This window comes from Hemisphaericaspora subhashii, assembly GCF_019202705.1.
Source record: "Hemisphaericaspora subhashii strain CBS 10753 chromosome Unknown scaffold15, whole genome shotgun sequence".
In the NCBI taxonomy this organism is placed as follows: domain Eukaryota; kingdom Fungi; phylum Ascomycota; class Pichiomycetes; order Serinales; family Debaryomycetaceae; genus Hemisphaericaspora; species Hemisphaericaspora subhashii.
Window position 1 is genome coordinate 23757 of NW_026057436.1, and position 14857 is coordinate 38613.

The following is a 14857-nucleotide window of genomic DNA, read 5'->3' on the forward strand; positions in this document are numbered from 1 at the left end:
TGAAATCTATTACATGTATACTATATAATTTATATATTGAAATTGGGGTATAACCTATTCAACACATAATAGAATGATATCACCTTATTCTTACATGTACATACACATTACTTGCATCTGATGTTGTAGTAGCAATTGCGTCGTTAGTTACAGGTACCTTGCGCTTCAATGTACCGAAAATGGAGTGGATTAACAAGAGGTTGGCGGATTAAACTAAAATTAATTAATTAAGTATTATGGAAAAATAAAAATAAAAAAACAATAAACCCATTGAACTTATAACTAAAGATTTTATTTATATAAGCATTTAAACATTTCCCAATCTTCTTTTTCATTTACAAATATTCTTTCTTTTCTTTCTTCTTTCTTTCAATATGGATGATAGTAGTAATAATAACATACTAATTACACCTTCACCATTTAATCCATATAACTCACAACATCAACTACCCATACATTATTATTCAAGATCACCATTACATCCATCATATCAATCATATTCTTCTCAACCACACACTAACCAACAACAACAAATAGATTACAACTTATACAACTCAGAGTGGAAAGATACTTCAAGCTTAACAAATAGACACCCTAATAATAGTAACAACAACAACAACAATCTACTAATAATGCCGTCGACTATTGCGCCTACCATACAGCAGCAACAACAGATTCCTGATACCCCAACTAAATCTATAGATGCAAAACGCTTAATCTATACAGCAGACCATAACATCAATAACAAACCAAACACACCTAATGACTTTAAACGAGATGATTATATTAAAATAGAAACAGTTAGTATTGCTTCATCTACTTCATCATCATCAACAATCATCAACAATGTTCCTCATATAAAGAATTGGGATATATTTTGGGCAATGTTAAATGATATTGTTGGTAAAGATAAATTAGCTAAAATTGGTCAATATATTCTTCGATTATTATTACATCATTCAGATCAATTACAAACTTATCTTTCAGATGATAATCATTTAAATATTAATATTATTCAATCAAGATATAATGATACAACTAAAAGATTAAATCTTATAAAGAATTTCATTAAACATCCTCAAGATTTCATTAAAATTGTAGCTATATTATTTTGTTCAATTTTCGAACAAAAATTTAATGGTGTTATAACTGGTTTATCAATGTATAGACAATTACTTAGATTTGGTAAAACTCCATTTAAAATTAGAGAATTATTAAATAAATTATCCAATAACATTTCCATTACATCAAAACAAGGTTTAACCATAAATAAATCAAAATTATTTAATAAAAGTACGTTAGGGAATGTATTTTCAATTTATTATGGGATAAATGATGAATCATTATTATTATATAAACTTGGAGTATTAAGTAATAAATCTTATAAGAAATTTGCCAGTAGACATGAATCATTTGGTTGGTATTGTGAAACTTGGTTAGCAATGTATAATGCTGTGGATAAATTAAATATATTATCTCAACAAGAAATGGATATTAAAATATCAATACAAGTTAGAAATAAAGCAAAAATACTTTCAAGACAATTATTAGGAGTAAATCCTAATTTATCAAATCATAATGCATCATCAACTCCAACTCCAACAACTGATGATTTAGAAATGTTGGCAGAAATTAAATTTAAAAAAGATAATTGTTGGTTAGATATTTATAAGAATTTAGCTGATTTAGCATTTAATAGTTATACGGTATTTAAAATACCTTTACCATTTGCTACTTGGCAAATATGGATGGGTATTAGTGCTGCTTTATTAAGTACAACTAAATTATATCGTGAAACTAAAAAGAAATTGATTGAAAAGGAAATGTCAAAAATTAAATTTGATTAGAAGCAATTAATTAGTTTATGTCCTCCATTTTTATTTATATACATATACACTTGATTAAACCTTACCCTCATGCCTCTTGTAATACATCTTCTAAGGTAATATCATTAGGAATACTACTAGCTTGTTTCCAAAACTTAGATAAATGTCTTGAACCCGAATCACATGCAATAACAACAATCTTTTGCCCCGGGCCATACTTGAAAGCAGTCTTAACAGCAGCTACACAATTAATTGCTGAAGAACTACCCCAAAATAACCCATCATTAACACATAAATACTTCGCCATCTTAATTGCTTGTTCATCACTAACTCTAATTGCTTCATCAATATATGTCTCCCCCTGTTTGAAATTCCAGGTTAATCTATTCAATCCAATCCCTTCTACTAAAGTATCCACCTGATGTCTTCTTCTCGTCCCTTCCTTCTCAACACTATCATACATCACCCCAAAATTAATCCGATTAGCCAATCCACTTCCTTGGGGATCAGCAAGAATAATCTTGGTATCCGGGTTTTGTTCCTTAAGATATCTCCCCACTCCAGCAATGGTCCCACCGGTTCCACTTCCATTTATGAACACATCCACCCCATCCCCACATTCCCCCATTTGTCGAATTATTTCTGGGCCCGTGGTCATATAATGCACTCTCCAATTCGCATCATTCTCAAACTGATCGGCAAAGATCGCCTTTCTCCCGCTACTTTCTCTTTCGTTGTTTAATTTATCGGCCCTACGCTTGGCAGCATTCACATATTGGTTGGGATCGACAATACTTGCCGGCTTCACCTTCTCAACCTCGGCCCCTAATGCCACCAACGTCTCCACTTTTTCCGACGACGTATCATCAGGCAAACAAATATGACAAACATATCCTAAAGCATTGGCTAACGTCGCGATTGAAATCCCCGTGGATCCACTGGTGCCTTCGAATATGACATGGTTTTGATGGGGTTGGATCTGGCCTTGGGATTCGGCTTGACGAATAATGGCGAGGGCGACTCGATCTTTAGCCAGTCCGGCGGGATTTGTGAGTTCGAGTTTGGCGTAGATCTTGCATGCTGTGAGTTTGGAGAGGGATTTTATTTCGATGAGGGGGGTGTTTCCGATTTGTGATTCTATGCCTCGGGATCGTGGTGGGAGAGGGGTGAGTTTTGATTGGTTGGTGGAGGACTTGGTGGGTTTGGTGATGATGTGGTGGATTTCTTTGATGATTATGAGGAGGGATATGAGTGAGGCTGAGGTTTGTAGTGCTGATTTCCAATTGATTGACATGGTTGAATTGAGGGTTGCTGGTTAGAGATAAAGAGAAGGGAGTTGATGGGGTTGGTTTGGAAATTTTCGATGCGCGAGTTTGATGTGGTTGCGAAAAGCGCAAGTTTTTCAGATTTCTAATGACACACCATTTCTTATAATATACACATTCTATACATAATATACATATGGGTACCGCACTCAAGTTCATATAAAGACAAGTACCTATGTCCCGTTCATTGTGGGAATGCCGTCGAAGAATATAATTACTAGCCTTGGAAGTTCTGGTAGGGTACTATCACACCTTTTCAATTGATCTTTTGAATAACTTTCTTGTTGTCACTAAAAATTTAACAAACTTCTGATGTCCATTAAACTCATCTTGTAAATATTTCTTCACATCATCCCCCAAATCAGGCGTTGAATCCCCCACACTATATTCCGATCCACCTATATCCAATTCAATCCAAAATTCTCGATTATAATCATCAGAATCAATATTTATAAACATAAACCTCATCAACGTCATATCCAATACTTCAATTCGTATCCCTAAATATCTTTCATATCTTGATAATTCCGGTATTCCCCGACGCATCTCTCCATTTAATTGATCTTGTAATGTCTTAAGTTTCCCAGTCAAAGCACGATGTTCTTCACCTAATTCCCGAAGTCGGGTTTCTCCTTGGCTATTTATCAATTGTGCCTCGTGTCGTTGTCTCTCAAGTTCATCGACTTTATTTTTGCCTTTGTCTTCTAATTCTGATAATAATATATCCAAATTCGATGATTGTTCAGAATATTCCAGTTGGATAGTTAGGAGATCTTGTCTCAATGTTTTGATTTCGGAATTTAGATCCCTGATTTGGGTATTCTGGTCATTGGATATATTTTTGACCTTTTGGGGGATGGCTGTTAATGCATTGGCGAGATTCTTTTCTAATTCAGTATAGGTTTGTTGAAGTTGGTCAAAGTCAAACACGGTTGGGATTGGGTCTCGAGGAACTGGGGGTTGGAAATTGAATGACAGGTGGTTATTGTAGGACAGATGCGGACCTGATGGTCCACTGTGGGTACTGGATGATACGAAGTTAGACATTTTGTTCTTCAGAGACAAGGGGGTTGATGATTGTGGTTGATGATTTGATATTTTGTTTACGTTTTTGTTTTTGTCTGTCTGTCTGTCTGTCTATGTTATTTTTTTTGTCACACATTTACGCCAAATACCTATGAATGCGACATGGCGACATGGATGTCGCAATATTTTAATTCATGGAATTGGAGTTACATGTAAGTGCAGATTCTTCCCCATGTCCATATATGTTAAGTAAATAAGATTCTAAGAATGGAACACCGAAGAGTGAGTACCATTTTTCTGTGTATCCATGGTTCATAGTTCCCATATTTAAGGATTTTGTTTCTGCAGATTATTTAGTTTTTAAAATGTTATCAATAAATTACATTTAGAACTATCACTTCGACGATATTGTCATTACAATCATTTCACCCATATCAGCACCACTGAAATTATAACCTTGAATAAGCAAATTGCTTTCCCAGTTCGGCATAGTTGTGACAGTCTCAGATAATTTTTGTCCGTCTGTCTCTGAAGAAGTTGTAATCTAATCACTTTCCCGGTGTTGCTACCAATTGAAAAGATACTAAACGCTTTGACTCCTTGGCAACCAGAAGTCCTTTTAGATTCTCGGGTCATTCATGGCAAGAGTCCTTTAGAATATAGTATGGGGGGAGTGGCAAGATAGAATTCAATTGGTAATTGTATTTTTGTGTAATGTTTCTAGTCGTGCAAGTTTTCAAAAACAATTGCAAAATTTGTTGCAATTCCACAAGCAAAAAAACATATAATTCCAACTGAAAACAATACTATTTGTGTTTTCTTCGTCTTTTCTTTAACTACTACAATCATTCATATCTCAACCAAAGACAAGACAACAGTATGTATTCAATCAAGTTCACTAGCCTGAAGCTAGAGAGGGGGCCACTTTCAAAGCCAAATCCCTTCAGATGGGCATCAGTAGTTGATGTCTGTCTAAATGTGAGTCATTACCTGGTCTAATTTGCTAAATGCATAGCTCGTTTGAGCATTGACTGGGGGGTTAAGAAAGTGTCACAGATGCAAGGTAGCTGACTACCATCATACCATGTACATGACAATAAACCTAAATATGGAACCTATAGATTCAGCAAATACAGACCAATCATTGTTGACCTTTTTAGTTATGTCAAGAGAGAAGACACATATAGACTAGATTTCTTTTTAAAATTATTTAAATACATCTGGAACGTTTTTAACAAAGTAATGTAAAATTGTTATAGGTTGTTGCTTCTTGAATTTATTGCTGATGTTGAAGTTTGTGCATTGATTATTTTTTGCTATGACGAATGAGATTGTCTCCTTGAGGTGTATTTTTGAAAGGAACAAGGATTTCTATTGCTTAATGGACATATATAAAGTGGTAACTGGTGGCTGTGGAATACCAATTGGTTATGGAAGGTCCTGACACCTAATTTTGACGGAGAGGCTTGCAAAATTGGATCCTAGTGTTGGGTGTACATGAGGTAGTGCTTGGCCATATTTGAGGAATAATGGAAATTTGCAATCATCTTGGAATGTGGGATCGTACTCATGGATTCTGGAATTCTAGAGAGCATGCCCATTGATTCGAAGATATCTATTCGATGCGGGAATTCTGGCTATAGAACTATAAGCAAACTTAGATTATAAAACAATTACGAACAAAAGCAATAAGGTATTCTTGTCCTGTATTTTAAAGCACTGATATCGAAAGGATCGTAGGTACTTTACTTTAGGAGGAATAGATAGTTCGATTTTAAGGTGAATGACAGATTGAACCTGGAACCTAGTGTATCACGTCTGAGAAACGTAGTATTGATACCTCTCTTCTTTGTTATTACAATAATTCAGGGTTGATTACCTTGAGAATTCTGCAGTCGCTATAGAGTTACAATTCCAAACTATTTGGTTTCATTCAATGATTATTATGTTAGATAAAAATTTTCTATTAACAATATTATATCATAACACTCCTAAATATAAATACGCAAGTTGATTCTTAAATAATAACTAGTAAATATAAATAAATATAGTAAGTCATCACATATCAACACTCCAAGCATACGGACTTCTGCTCCTCAAATATTCACCATACTTAAAGAACAAGAATGGAATAGGTATCAAAAGAATAGAAAAAAACGCCAATAAACTAGTTGCCCAATGTATACCCATTTTCTCATACATCCGCAATCCAAACAATGGAAGTATCCCCGACAAAACTGATCTCACAAATGAATTGGTAGCCATTGCCAGGGCAGCATATAAACGATATGCTTCAACTGTATAAGCAAATATTCCATTAAATACCAAAATAGTCCCACAACCAAAGATCGCTGATCCGATCATGGGGACAATCCAGTGTATGGACGGATATGCTGTCCATGCGATGATAAAAAGTCCAACGGGGATAATGAATACTCCAATCATGAGTGATGCGAATCTGAATTTGGGTTTGGGGACTCCGTTGTTTTTGCGAAGCATCCTCATGTATATTCTGTTGATATAATAGGGTGAAATTAATGCTGTAAGAACCATTCCAATGACCAATGCAATAAATGACATACCTTGTTGACTTAAGGAGAATCCATAAACGGTCTGGAACATATATGGGAATGCAACAAAGAATAAATAAACAACTGCTAGTGTAAATGCGGTATAGAAACATAATACGAATGTCATATTATCTCTAAACATCAATAAAAGTGGTCTTTTAGGTGATGTGAGTATACTTTCATATAATGTAGTATTAACCCTTTCAACGGGAGCATAACATTCATCATTTCCTGTTTCTTTTCTTAATCTTTTGGCTTTTCTCTTTAGGTTTATAGGTTCATAAGTTTCTGGCACGAAAAACACAACCAATACCAATAATAACACTGACCAAAGTAACATGATAATAAATGTCCACCTGAATTCCATATTACTATTGACAAACCCAGAAATCAAAGGTCCAAGCCCAGGACCAGCAAATGGTGACACTGAATACAAAACCAATGATAACGCCAATTCTTTATTGGCATCTTTCTTCCCCTTATCATGATCCTTTGCTTTAAATAAATCAGAAAATGATCCAGAAGCAACCCCTAAAAAACTTGATCCAAAAACACCACTCATAAATCTTCCAAATAACATACCACCTATATTATCACAAAATGAGGTCAAGATTTCAAATGCAATAGTTAAGGATAAGCCGAATATATAAACCATTCTTCTTCCATGAAATTCACTTATTGGACTCAAGAAAATAGCTCCAAGACCTACACTCCATACATACAAGGAAATACCCAAAGTACTTACTTCTTGACTAACACCAAAATGGGACATTATATTTGGGGTAGCCAAAGCCCAACATGAGGAGATACAAGTAACACATAATGAATCAAAAGATATAATTGAAACAACTATCCATTTATGAAACCGCGATAGTCTTGATGCATCCTCTTTATCGTCAACAGAGTCATGATCAGGATGGAATGTGACTAAGTAAGGATCGACTGGTAATTTCACCACAATTGCATCTTCTTCTTTTAGTTGATCATCGTTAATTAATTCTAGCGACTCTTTTGAATTTATTGAAATTATTTCCTCTTCAGACATATTTTTGGAGACGACCTGTTATTGTAATATATAGAGAACGTTGAAAAAAAGTGATGAGATGAGGGTACTTTCTCTCATCATTATATAGATAACTGACGGGTTTATAGGGGTTTTCTTTCTAAAATGGTGTAGTAACGGAATTTGAAAAGACAATTAAAAATATAAAAGCCAGGAATATTTTGTAAATTATAATCTTCTTTGTTTCGATTCGCTCATACGGTCCGGTTTGAATTCCCAATTAGGAAAGACCGAGAGTTCCCAATTAGGAAAGACGGAGAGTTCTATTTCCAAATAGAGTTAAAATCCGAAAATCACCCCTCGTTTTATTTTGACGGCTGATGGCGAACTCCGATTATTACTAATTCTATTGTTGGGTTTGTAATTTATGACACTAAACGGACAAACGTCGGTTGCCAAGATAATTTTGATTATCTACTACAAGTGTATAATAGTATATGTGCGTTCTTTGACTCAGTCTGTAGAAAGAATCTGAAGGTAATTTCAAATAATTCCAATACAATGCATACTAGACCCCATATATCTGCCCGTTCATCCGCGGTATGTTTCTTCTATGACTGACTTGAACAAAACATTGGACGTACATGCGTAATCTTGTTTCATTCCACCGGATCCATTGTTGATATAGGATTATCGTAACCAATCAATTTGCTTTGTGGTGGGAGTTGATACAGTTTGTCTAACCGTATTCTTCACGGTGCGATATTCGGATTGTAGGTATCAGATACAACCATACATTAAATAACTGGAGACAAGCAGAGAACAATTAAAATTGGCTATTTTCGGAATATTATATGGACATAGAATTCCGAGATTGTGTGTCTGTGTTAGTGCGTCCACTGAAACAACTGGTCGTAAGCATGTAGGTCTAAGCAAGAGAGATCATTTTCTTTCAAAGTGTCCTAATTTTACAGACTTTCAAGTTTTGAAGTTGGTTAGGACAAAGCAAGCAAGCTTACAAGAAGAAGTCGTTACTAACACTGTTTACAATCAAACAAGAACGTCGCTTGATTGAGGATGTAAGTAACGCGTCATCTTTTATGTTCTAATGCTATCGAATTATTATGAACAGTGTTCACGAGGCATACTTTGCGTATCTAATCAAAATGACACACAAATCTTGTAACCTAAGATGTGATTAAAAAACGGTACGCAAATTCCCAGGGTTCTGCTTATAAGAGTTCAAATCAGTGCCAGTTTGTAGCGAATAGACGTAGCAATGATTCCATGTAATTGGATCGGAGATAGGAATAAAATTGATTGTGTAATAAGCAAAAGTTTAGAAATTGACGTATATGTGGAAAAATAGAAGGTCGAATGAGTAACAAGAGTGATGATGAATAATTCCTTCAGATTCTCCAGCTTGTTCAAATACTTGTGGAGCTACAATTGCTTCTCCATTGATCCTTCTTGTATCCAAATTTGATGATTCCTCAGGATATTGCAATTGGATAGCTAGAAGATCGTGACTCAATGATTGGATTTCGGAATTTAGGTCCCTGATTTGGGTATTCTGGTCATTGGATATATTTTTGACCTTTTGGGGGATGGTTGTTAATGCATTGGCGAGATTCGTTTCTAATTCAGTATAGGTTTGCTGAAGTTGGTCAAAGCCAAACACGGCTGGCATTGGCTCGCGAGGAACTGGGGGTTTGAAATTGACTCGAAATTGGTTATGATAGATGTGGACCTGATAGTCCACGTGGGTACTGGATGATGCGAAGTTAGACATATTCCTCTTGAAAGGCAGAGGCTTGCCGATTGATTTGATATTTGTATTTGCATTTGTTTTTGTCTGTCTGTCTGTCTGTCTGTCTGTCTGTCTGTCTGTCTGTCTGTCTGTCTGTCTGCTGTCTGTCCGTCTGTCTGTTGTCTGTCTGTCGGTCGGTCTTTTTTCTAAGTCTCGTAATTTTTGTCTGTCTGGCCGTTGGTGTCTGTCTAATTCAATAAATAGTCACTGTCCGGCTGACTACAGCCATCCCAAAGAAGCTGCAATTCTGTTTAGCGGGTATACCCATTAGTGCGCTGCTGGCACAACATGGGGATTAATTGTGCTTGGATGTGACCATTTACCTAATTTGATTATAGCCGCCCCTTGGTTGATACAAATCGGAAGTATAGACTTCTTGATAAATGGTCAACCAAGATCGTGTGAAACAAACGAATTTCACAACCAGATCTAGTCTGATTCAAAGCTTTTCTGCTCTTTTCTTGATCCAAGCAAAATATGCATCCCCAAAGGATACTCAGGGAGATGCGCTAGGACACGTGTGACGAATGAGATTGCCTCCTTGAGGTGTATTGTTGAAAGGAACAAGGAATTCTGTTGTTTAATGGACAAGGATAACCTGGTAACTGGTGGTTGTGGAATACCAATTGGTTATTGCAGGTAATGACTCCTAATGTTGACGGAGAGGTTTCCAGAATAATATCCTGGTGTTCGCTGTATGTGAGCCATATTTGAGGAATAATGGAAGTTTGCAACCAAGAGCTTCTTGGAATGTGGGGTCGTACTCATGGATTTTGTGAGCATGCCTATTGGTTCAAAGATCTCTACTCGATGGGGGAGTTCTGGCTAAACTATAGAGCTATAAACAAATTTAGATTATAAAACAATTTCGAACAAAAACAATAAGGTATTCTTGTCCTGTATCTTATCGATCTGATACGGCAAGGATCGTGTGTACTTTCGTTTAAGCTGAATAGATAGCTCCATTTTGACGTGAAATGTAAGAGCGAAGCTGGAACCTAGTGCATCATAACTGAGAAAGGTAGTATTAATTCCTTTCTTCTTTGTTATTACAACAATTCAAGGTTGATTACCTTGAAAACTTGCAATCGTTATAAAGTTACAATTCCAAATTCGTTCAATGATTATTATGCTACATTAAAATCTTCTATTAAAACTACTCTATAACACGCCTATGTATATATGCAAGGTGATTGTTAAAGAATCAACTAATAAATATAAATAAATAAATGCAATGAGCCATCACATATCAACACTCCAAGCATAAGAACTTCTACTCCTCAAATATTCACCATACTTAAAAAACAAGAATGGAATAGGTATCAAAACAATAGCAAAAAATGCCAATAAACTAGTTGCCCAATGTATACCCATCTTCTCATACATCTGCATCCCAAACAATGGAAATATCCCCGACATAATTGATCTCACAAATGAATTGGTAGCGATTGCCAGGGCAGCGTATAAACGATATGCTTCAACTGTATAAGCAAAAATTCCATTAAATACCAAAATTGTCCCACATCCATAGATCCCTGACCCGATCATGGGGACAATCCAGTGAATGGAGGGATATGCTGTCCATGCGATCATAAAGAGACCAACTGGGACAATGAACACTCCAATCATGAGTGATGTGAATCTGAATTCAGGTTTGGGGACTCCGTTGTTTTTGCGAAGCAACCTCATGTATAATTTGTCAATATAATAGGGTGAAATTAATGATGTAAGAACCATTCCGATGACTAATCCAAAAAATGACATACCTTGTTGACTTAATGAGAATCCATAAACTGTGCTGAAGATGTATGGGAATGCAACAAAGAATAAATAAACAACTGCTAATGTAAATCCAGTATAGAAACATAATATGAATGTCATATTATCTCTAAACATCAATAAAAGTGGACGTCTAGATGATGTAAGTACACTTTCATATAATGTAGTATTTACCCTTTCAACGGGAGCGTAGTATTTATCATCCCCAGTTTCTTTTCTTAATCGCTTAGCTTTTCTCTTTAGATTTATAGGTTCATATGTTTCTGGCACGAAAAATACAACCAATACCAATAATAACACTGACCAAAGTAACATAATAATAAATGTCCACCTGAAATTCATATTACTATTGACAAACCCAGAAATCAAAGGTCCAATCCCGGGACCAGCAAATGGTGATACTGAATACAACACCAACGACAATGCCAATTCTTTATTGGCATCTTTCTTCCCCTTATCATGAGCATTTGCTTTGAATAAATCAGAAAATGATCCAGAAGCAACACCTAAAAAACTCGATCCAAAGAACCCACTCATAAATCTTCCAAATAACATTCCACCTATATTATCACAAAATGCGGTCAAGATTTCAAATGCAATAGTTAAGGCTAATCCCAATATATAAACCATTCTTCTTCCATGAAATTCACTTATTGGACTCAAGAAAATGGCTCCAATACCTAATCCCCATATATATAAGGAAATACCCAAAGTACTTACTTCTTGACTAACACCAAAATGGGACATTATATTTGGGGTAGCCAAAGACCAACTTGACGAGATACAAGTGACACATAATGAACCAAACGATATAATTGAAACAATTGTCCATTTATGAAACCGTGATAATCTTGAGGCATCTTCTTTATCGTCAATGGAGTCGTGATCAGGATAGAATGTGACTAAGTAAGGATCAACTGGTACTTGAACCACGACTTCTTCTTCGTTTTTTAGTTGATCGACATCGTTAATTAATTCTAGCGACTCTTTCGATTTTATTGAACTTATTTCTTCTTCAGACATTTTTGTACAGTCGACCTGTTAAGATAATATATAGAGGATGTTGAAAAAATATGATGAGATAGGAGTACTACTTTCACTTATTGTTGTATAGATAACTGATGAGTGTATAGTAGTTTGTTCCTTAAATTGGTGGAGTAAAAATAGGTTTTGGTTAGTCATTTGGAAAGCAAACTAAAAAATTTTGTTTAAAAATCTTTTTGGTTCGGTTCGAGTGTGCGATCCGGTTTTTCCATTCCCAATTAGGAAAGACCGAGAATTCTTTTCCAAATCGAATTAGAGTCCGAAACCCCCTTCCCCCCCCATGCTGATTCAATTTCTTGACATATGTGGTCGATTCAGATATTCGTATATTCTATTGTTAGTGCTAGTATCAGAACTCCGAAATAATTTATAAGGACTTGTAGTCGGGCCTTGGTGACAAGTGGCTGATATTAGTAATTCTATGGTTAGATATTTGTAGTTTTATGACATATAAACGGATGAACGGCGGTTGCCAAGCTAATTTTGATCCTCAATTACAAATGTATTCCTTATAATGGAACTTTTGAACAAGTATAGTGTGATCTTTGACTATGGAAAGAATCTGAAGATAATTTCAAAAATAATTCCAATACTATGCATATAATGAGTCGATATAACGGGTCTAGTCGAACATATCAACCCTCCATCCGCGATATGTTTCTTCTATGACTAACTATTCGTAATCAACACCATCGGAAATGGACTTGAACAAAAAATTGGACGTGCCTGCGCAATCTTGTTTCATCCCACCGGTTCCATTGTGAATATGGTATAGGATTATTTTAACCAATCGATTTGCCTTTGTGGTAGAAGTTGATACATTTGTCTAACCATATTCTTCATGGGTAGAGTTCTGTTAGTAGGTATCAGGAACAAAATTGGCAAATGCGATAACTTGAAGAACTGGAGACAAATAGAGAACGATTAAAATTTGCTATTTTCGGAATATTGTATGGATATAGAATGCATTTTCCGAATCAAGATCTAAACGTGTGTTTGTGTTAGCACATCCAAGCAACTGTTCGAAAGCATGTTGGTCTAAGAAAGAGAGATCATTTTCTTTCAGATGCTCCTGGTTTTACAGAGTTTCATGTTTTGAAGTTGATAAGAGAACTTAACTATAAATTTTTGCTACAAGAAGAAGTCGTTACTAAACAATAACGCCGTTTGATTGTGGGTGTAAGTGACGCGTCATCTTTTATGTTCTTCTTCTATGAAAAGTATTCACGTGGCATACTTTGAATATCTAATCCCAATGTTAAACAAATCTTGAAACTACAGACTTGTTCATTTTCTAAAAATAGGGTTAAAAAAAGGGTACGCGAATTGTTAACAATAGATATTGACACGTGCATAATCTTATTAAACTTACCAAAGACATGTGTGCAATATATGTAACATACATTATTGTAATTCACGCGACCGTTGAATTCTCGTTTTCAATACGTTTCTTCCAATTTGAACTCTTGTGACACAAGAGTGGGGGGAGTGTTTAGTAGAAATTTGTTGTTGAATATAGTTATAATTTTGAAATTTCAAACGAGATTTACGGTATCACAAACGTGTCAAAATTCTCAAGAAAAGATCAACAGCCACATAGCCACATACAGCCAATTTATTTAACTTCCAACACTTCAACCAGGTACAATACGCTTTGCATTTATTCATAGAAATATAATCACGTGTAATCCAAATCTCCATAAAGGTCAAAACATTTTATCCTATCTTGCATTACCTAATTATTAATATTATAAAGCCCAGGGCATAGTTCAAAATATAAAATATGTCTCTTCCATTATCATCCAAGGAAAAGATTAACTTCAATGAAAAATCACCATCGCCATTCACACCGGGTGGTAGTAGAAGTAAGACTAGTTTAGAGAAATTAATTATAACTATGTTAATAGAATCAAGCATATCATTAATTGTATATTATAATTATGATAAATTAAATTTTATAAATCCAATGTTAGCACCTACATTATTAGGATGTATATCAGGAGCATTAGCACAATCAATAAATCAATATTTTAAGAGGAAATTTTATTTAAATAAAATCATTAAATTTATGATTTGGGGAAGTATTAATGGATATTTTACAGTTGCTTGGATTAATATTTTAATTAATAAAATTGATAATTTACCTTATAGAATTATGATTGATCAATTAATTGGTGTACCTACGTTCCAATTGATATTTAATGTTTTAAATACTTTATGGGATCAAGGAGAATTGTTTACGGAGAATACAAGACATTCATATATTAAATCATTAAAATATAGTTATTGTTATTGGCCATTCTTTTCAATATTTTCATTTATGTTGATTCCACAATCTTTAATGTTTCCATGTAATTGTTTAGCTAATTTACTTTGGAATATCATATTAAGTAAGATAGCTTAGACATTACCAAGAGAGAGTATATACAAAACACTTAGCATTTGATAGACGTTTATATATATATGTCTGTATT

The 14857-nt window shown here is 34.8% G+C and overlaps 6 protein-coding genes across 6 annotated transcripts; 2 read left to right on the forward strand and 4 right to left on the reverse strand. All coding sequences in view use genetic code 12, as the record gives it.

Moving 5' to 3' along the window:
• Window positions 1–374: 374 nt before the first annotated feature.
• On the forward strand, window positions 375–1847 carry J8A68_005629 (uncharacterized protein; the record flags this gene model as incomplete). Its single annotated transcript, XM_049409716.1, has 1 exon — window positions 375–1847. One exon carries the CDS (start codon window positions 375–377, stop codon window positions 1845–1847), a length of 1473 nt encoding a protein of 490 aa, XP_049261045.1.
• Window positions 1848–1914: 67 nt separating this feature from the next.
• Window positions 1915–4198, reverse strand: J8A68_005630 (putative cysteine synthase; the record flags this gene model as incomplete). Its single annotated transcript, XM_049409717.1, has 2 exons — window positions 1915–2898; window positions 3455–4198. The coding sequence occupies 2 exons, from the start codon at window positions 4196–4198 to the stop codon at window positions 1915–1917; spliced, it is 1728 nt and encodes a 575-aa protein (XP_049261046.1).
• A 2037-nt stretch (window positions 4199–6235) lies between these two features.
• Window positions 6236–7792, reverse strand: J8A68_005631 (MFS transporter; the record flags this gene model as incomplete). Its single annotated transcript, XM_049409719.1, has 1 exon — window positions 6236–7792. One exon carries the CDS (start codon window positions 7790–7792, stop codon window positions 6236–6238), a length of 1557 nt encoding a protein of 518 aa, XP_049261047.1.
• A 1297-nt stretch (window positions 7793–9089) lies between these two features.
• On the reverse strand, window positions 9090–9542 carry J8A68_005632 (uncharacterized protein; the record flags this gene model as incomplete). Its single annotated transcript, XM_049409720.1, has 1 exon — window positions 9090–9542. One exon carries the CDS (start codon window positions 9540–9542, stop codon window positions 9090–9092), a length of 453 nt encoding a protein of 150 aa, XP_049261048.1.
• A 1260-nt stretch (window positions 9543–10802) lies between these two features.
• Window positions 10803–12362, reverse strand: J8A68_005633 (MFS transporter; the record flags this gene model as incomplete). Its single annotated transcript, XM_049409721.1, has 1 exon — window positions 10803–12362. The coding sequence occupies one exon, from the start codon at window positions 12360–12362 to the stop codon at window positions 10803–10805; it is 1560 nt and encodes a 519-aa protein (XP_049261049.1).
• A 1804-nt stretch (window positions 12363–14166) lies between these two features.
• On the forward strand, window positions 14167–14787 carry J8A68_005634 (uncharacterized protein; the record flags this gene model as incomplete). Its single annotated transcript, XM_049409722.1, has 1 exon — window positions 14167–14787. The coding sequence occupies one exon, from the start codon at window positions 14167–14169 to the stop codon at window positions 14785–14787; it is 621 nt and encodes a 206-aa protein (XP_049261050.1).
• Window positions 14788–14857: the final 70 nt, after the last annotated feature.